The 6,682-nt window shown below is 35.5% G+C and overlaps 1 protein-coding gene across 1 annotated transcript; it reads right to left on the reverse strand.

Moving 5' to 3' along the window:
* Positions 1-627: 627 nt before the first annotated feature.
* Positions 628-5,605, reverse strand: LOC111706429 (uncharacterized). The gene is made up of 4 exons (XM_023479308.1): positions 5,552-5,605; positions 5,185-5,272; positions 4,460-4,590; positions 628-3,929 (listed from the first exon to the last, which is right to left on the reverse strand). The coding sequence occupies exon 4, from the start codon at positions 3,196-3,198 to the stop codon at positions 880-882; it is 2,319 nt and encodes a 772-aa protein (XP_023335076.1). The 5' UTR covers positions 3,199-3,929; positions 4,460-4,590; positions 5,185-5,272; positions 5,552-5,605; the 3' UTR covers positions 628-879.
* Positions 5,606-6,682: the final 1,077 nt, after the last annotated feature.

Below are 6,682 nucleotides of genomic sequence, written 5' to 3' on the forward strand. Positions count from 1 at the left end.
CCTCCACCCCGGTCATCCATTTTATACTCAGGGGAAAAAATTTAAATAAAGATAAAAACTGAATAATTTAAGATGCAAGATTTTTACTTATTGTAAAAGAAAAAGGTGTAAAAAATAAGAATGATAGAGGAGTTTTCCTATCAATACAAATATTAAAACAAAAAACAAAAAATAAAAAATGCTTTTTTTTAGCGTTTACACTCAAAATATTTGAAAGAAAGATTGTTTCATTTTTTTCAATTTAAAAATTGGAAGATTCAAAGAATTTTATTCATTTTTTGTTCAATCGGAAAAAGATTAAACAAAATTTAGAGTTGCATAATTTTAATTAGGAACTTATGAATGAAAAAAGTGAATACTTTTTTCTCATAAAAATCACACACTAGTGGAATTTAGAAAAAATCAAATCGGAACATTACAGATATAGTTGCACACTTTTTTTAAAACTATTTCCTCAAAAAAGGTGGATAGATGTAAAAAATAAAAATAATTGAGGAGTTTTTCCTCTTGATACTAGTGTCAAAAAACAAAAACAAAATAAAAATGCTTTTTTAGCGTTTACACTCGAAATATTTGAAAAAAAAGATTATTTAGTTTTTTTTTTTGAATTTAAAAATTGATGGAAGATTCAACGATTTATTTCTTTCATTTTTTGTTTAATCGGAAAAGATTAAATATCATTAAAAGTTGCATAATTTTAATTAGGAACTTATGCATGCAAAAAGCGAATACTTTTTTTCTCATAAAAAACATAATTAGTGAAATTTGGAAAAAAAAATCGGAACATTACAGATATAGTTGCACACATTTTATCAAAACTATTTTCTCAATATTTTTGAAACATTTTCACAAAAAGTTTTTACTTCCTTCAATATGAATTCAACGTTTGAACTTATCTTTTGCAGCGGTGACTTTATTGTAGAGGGCAGAAGCTGCTTTCATGGATAAGGTGGTGTTGTCCTTATTTAGCGGCTCTGTCTCTACATCTTGAGGCTCTTGAGGAGCTGCTATCCCGTCATCCTCATTCTCTGCTCTATCAAGGTTCACATCCTCTGTCATATCGTGAAGTTTCGATATTCCATCTATTAGGCCATATTCACTACTGGTTTGGTCGATTTCCAGGCTAGATATCTCTGCTGGAAAAGGCTTGATGGGAGTTGGTTTTCTGTTTTCTATTGCCAGTGAAGAGGCTGTTTTGGCTGGTTTATTAGGTTTAGTTGGGGTTTCTGGGTTTGGAGATCTCTTACGTTTTGCATTCATGCTCTGATCCTGATCCATCTCTTCTTCAGAAATTGAGGCTGGATCGTCTTCATGGAAGAAATTGAGTTCATTCTTCATGGCATAGTAATCTTTGTTGAGCATCTCGTTTCCGATAATAAATTTCCAGGGGAAGATATTGATGTACTCGCCCAAAGTAGCATCGGCATAGTTTACTCCATATCTGGTGGTTAACTCGCTATGTTTTGTGTCTACCTGATCCAAGAGCTGACCATCAGTGCATCCGACTTCAAGAAAGTAATTGCGCATCCTGTTGTACTTGAAGTTATCCTCGTCAATATCAAGATCTATTGGGTCAGCTGCTCTCTCCTCAGCCTTAATCTTTTTGAGAGCAGAATTAATCTTTAATGTTATAGCATTAAAGATTTCTTCTATCCTGCATACTGCTTCCATTTTGATCTGAAGAAAGTTGGAGGGAGTAGCTTGGTATTGGAGTAGACTCCTGCAGATGCTGTGGAGCAAGGTGTTGATAGCTCCTATTGAGCTTTTGGACGATCCTAGCTTGTACAGTTGGGCAGAGATGTCGTCTTTCTCATTAAGAGCTAGAGTAAGTATCCTTCTCCTAGGATCATGAGAATGCAGCTCCGACATCCAATGATAAAGAGACAAATCTGGCTCGACGTTCATTTCTCTCTTCATGATCTCAATTAGACTATTGGTATTTTCTCTGGTGGGTTCCTTCAAGCTTATGGGGCACTTATCCTGTTGTAATACGTCAATTTGCATTCTGAGTGTAATTACTTCTGGGTTAGGTTCGTCTTGTTCTCCGTATATTACTGCTGTATTCATTTCTGTGATTTCATCTTGAATGAGGAGGTATGATGTAGAGATCCAAGTATTTGGTTTATTAATGTCGTCTTCATGCTTAGGTTGGAGCTTCAGCTTTGGCATTGGGAACTTAGGTATTGGGCGAGAGGTTACTTTTCCCTTGGTGTTGATGTTGTCAATTTTTCGTTGGTTTCTGTTACTGTTATAGTAATTATGCGGAGTTGCTGGCTCTCTGTGAGGTTCAGGGTAGGTATGCTGAGAGTCCCTCCCTCCCCTTTCTATAATTGGCTGTCTGTTTGAACCTGATGCAAACTGAGGATGCTTGTTGTCTGGTTTTCTTTGCGCAGTTTTTCTTATAGCACCATTTGCAGCTGCAGCGCCCGGTCTCTCATTAAATCTTCCCTGTAGTTGTCCTGTCCTGGTGTCATACCAGGGAACGTTCTCAAACTCTCGTCCTTCCAAAGGACGATTGGCTACGTAACCAAGGACTGTTGCTCTAGTTGGCTTAACAGTCCTCTCTTGGTATATATAGGCCAGAGTACCAGAGCTGGCTTCATACCTAATATTTTGCACAAATGAAGTTGATGCTCTACCTTCCTCTCTCATGCTTACCAGGTTAGATCGGAGTTTACTCAAGAGTGGTGTGAATGATCTTGGTGCAACCTGTTCAATAATGATGCTGGATACACTTTTTCTGTCTCGAGAGTTAGGGGGTAGTTCTCTTTCCCAATTTAACTTCATTCTAATAGCATTTCTAACCATAGATTTAGAATCATGCTTGATCCAAAGGGTCGTATGCTCTCCTTCAGGGGTTGTTGATAACCATTCGAATTGATTTGCTGAATCAACTCTTAGTTTTTCGTGAGCTGTAGCTTTCATCCTGGACGGGATTCTCTTAATCATTATTTGACCACTAACCTCAAGCATTAGTGCTTCCCCTTCCTCCTTCTCCTCCTTCTTGGTGATCTTCTCTTGTTGGTTCTTGACCAGGGATGTTAGATCCTGAATCATAATTTCGAGCTTTTCGATTTTATCGTTAGCCGCATTCACACCAGTTCCTATCTCTTTAAAACCAGTTTCACACGCCCCAGCGAACACCGCTAGAGTATTCTGGAGTCCCCCGAATGCCGCTTGGAAGTTAAAAGATGTCATAGTTATCTGTATCCTTAAAAAATCTCCTTCACTTATTATATTCTGTTTGTTTATATAAATTGTGAGCGTTTTGTAAACTCTGTATATACCGGAGGAATGAATCAGATTTGTGAGCGATCAAGCCAAGCTTGTGACGTCACTCCTTTCTCCGGTAAAAACTTTGGGTCTATTTTGTCTTTTTGATCCTTTAAACTTATTGTTTTCTAAATCACGATTTCAAATCAAACTTGAGAGCCTGAGCTGAAGATATCACGCTTGAATTCAAACGATTATCTCATACCTTTACACTAAAGACACTGTAAAAAAACCTCCGATATAACAACGGAGATGTTTGCACTGCCGTGGTGCTTGGTCAACATTAGAAAACATATAAATATGTCTGGGGGCTCAATGAGGCCTGGGTGTCCCAAATCAGTAAATATGATATTTTATTAATAAGATCATGTTAATAAGATGTTAATTGTGTGATAGCATTTTTGTGTTCGTTAATTTTTCGGATACACGGACACGTTATTCAATCCATAATAATTATTTCAACGTATAATTATCATATTTCTAGATTTTTTGTGAAAATCCAGTAGCTCTATCTTTATTTCGAATAAGACTCGTCTGAATTGTCGTCCTCGTCTGAGTCTGAGTCGATTTCTCCAGAGTCATTTTCAGTTCCTGGTTCTGGGGTGCCCTCAAACTCAACAGATTCATTGATTCTAGTCAGACCTTCACGAAGGGAGCTGAAACAGTTTTTTGGGGCTTAGTTTTAACCCTTCATAATGGTATGCATTGAAAATATAAGAAATGCATTATAGGAGAATCAGATTATATAATTTTTATATACAAGGTGTTTCACGAAACATGACAGTTGGTGAATTGTTTTGAATGTCTTCTGTATTCGATATTAAAGACTTTTTGTAGTTTATTTTGTTTAAAAATCTTTTACTCAAATATGTATATTTTACGTTGAAATTAATTTTACTTTAAGATGACTCCCATACAATATTTTTTATTATTCTCTTTGGTATCAAACATCTTAAAAAATTATGGAAGAAGACATTTTAAACCATTCACCAACTGTCATGTTTTGTGGGACACCCTGAAGGTTGATTAAATATGTCCTACCCAATTGATTTAAAAAAGGAATTAGAAGTAACCCTCCATATTAACCCTTTTTCTACAAAAGCATGGGTTCTCTGGAGATTTAGGATCACTTGTAGATAATTCTTTTTACCAAATCAATTGATGTAATGTTTTAAAAGATATTTACGTGGCAGCAGGGCATGTGGTGGAATCCCAACCCGGTACACCTCGGAACAAATCTAACCACGTGGTCCGCACAGAAACCAGTTCTTCCAGTTGCTCTTGGGAGCTCACGCAGTCAACAGGTATACTGCAATCCTAGGTACAGAAAAGAGATTTATCTTAAAGTTATTTTTTTCAATTACATTTAATCTCTTTTAAAAAAGAATTCTCTTTTTTAATCATCAAAGGGATTATTTAATTCAGAAGAGCTTTTACATTATAATCTCCCTAGAAGGGGCTGATTCATTGAGTGTACTGCCCCATTTTGCCTTATGTAGTCTGTATGTATACTGTACAACTTGATCTAGCTGCATAAAAGTTGACCGATAGTACTTGTCAAATCATCTAGATTTTCTTTTAATACAAAATATATTACAGTAAACCAGGCCCATAGAATTGGTTTAAATCAAGATCAGTAGCTTGAAAATCAGCTATAGTAGTAAGTTATTAAATCTGTACGATTGCTGTGTTTCGTGTTCGTTGGACTATTATATGAAGTTAAAAAAATGTGCAGCTAAGCATTTTGTAGATTTTAAACTTTTCAGATGTAAAGAAAGTTAGAATTAAAAAAGTATAATTGAAGGAAGATATATCTGTATATGTGGGAGGAATATAGGCAAACTGAGAGCCCTCCGGTTCAAGGCTTTCTATCCCTCCCTTAAACTGTAATTTTTCTTTTCCTGTACTTACCGCTAGTTTAGTTAACCAAGAACATCCATCTTTAATAATCGTTTCTTTGTCACTCAAATCCACTCCTATCTGGAGATCCTCCTTTCCACTGAAATACAGTGGAGAAAAAAACATTAGAAAAACGAGCTATTTTTAATTTTGATAACCTTAAAGGGGGAGGGGAGTAAAGGTGGAGGGGAGTAAAGGGGAGGGGAGTAAAGGGTATGGAAGTCAAGGAGGAGGGGAGTAAAGGTGGAGGGGTGTAAAGGGGGAGGGAGTAAAGGTGGAGGGGAGCAAATGGGGGAGTAAAGGGGAAGGGGAGTAATGGTGGAAGGGAGTAAAGGCTAAGGGAAGTTTTGAAAGGGTCATACATAGTTTGAATACTTACACATTAACACACTGAAAATAATCATTTAAAGCTCGAAAACATTCTTCACTGTAGATCAAATAGTTTTCAATAAATATTTAAAACAGTAAACTACACTGGTAGGCGATTATATTAACACAATGAAGACGATTTGCTATTTCAATTTCGATTAAATCAAGCTGTTAAACAGCATAGATACTTATATAAACCTAGAAGTCAAGAGAAGCTTGCAATTTAAAAAAGCTTCTTTTTGATTACTTGTAAACTTGTAATTCGATAAAACCTTGTTAACAATAAAAACGTGAATAAAAAAGTGGTTTTCGTTGTATTGACATAACCGCCTACCACTGTAGCATAAGTACTATAGATTTAAAAGAAATAGCCCTCTTGCAATTTTCTGGCGCCCATCTATAAATAAATTTGGCTTGTCTGTCTGTTCGTTTGTATCCAATAAACAATAAAACGGCTGAACTAATCGGGCCCAAATTTTGTGTGGGACCTCGAGTGACCCTAGGGAAGGTTTATGAATGATAAAATTTTAAAAATTTGTATTTAAAATTTTTTTTATTTTGTAAAATTCTGAAAATGAGCGAAAAAATATTATGAAATCCGCAAACTTTTTTGTTTTTGTTTTATACTGAGAAGATGCTAACAGATAAAGCCACAATTAATTAAGTTGAAATAGAAGATGGGCTCGAAGCACCCTAAAAGCCTAATCTATACATATACTTTGCTTGTCTGGCTGTCTGTTTGTATACAATAAACGTCAAAACGGCTGAACCGATCGGGCCCAAATTTTGTTTGGGACCTCACGTGACCCCATGGGAAGGTTTATGAATAATCAAAGTTTCAAAAATTTGAAATTTTGTATATTTATGTTCTGCTTTTAACAATTTTACTGAAAACTCTCCTGATTGGTGATCTAGCATACACACCAGCAATCAACAAAATAAACCAAATAGAGGAAACCATTCTCTAAAAATAGATATTTCCTTGCTTAATTCTTTTTTTACAGATATTTTAGAATATAATGCATTTACCTCCTATACTCAACAATATTCAACTGATGATTTCATTTTAAACATTTGCATTAAAAAGAACACTTTCAGGTTTAACTGGTTTAAAACCAGGTTCGTGGTTAGGAGGGGGGGG

Source organism: Eurytemora carolleeae, unplaced genomic scaffold (assembly GCF_000591075.1).
Source record: "Eurytemora carolleeae unplaced genomic scaffold, Eaff_2.0 scaffold438, whole genome shotgun sequence".
Lineage (NCBI taxonomy): Eukaryota > Metazoa > Arthropoda > Copepoda > Calanoida > Temoridae > Eurytemora > Eurytemora carolleeae.

Coding starts and splice junctions, on each gene's coding strand:
- LOC111706429 (XM_023479308.1), bottom strand. CDS start 3,198: ATGACATCTTTTAACTTCCAAGCGGCATTCGGGGGACTCCAGAATACT.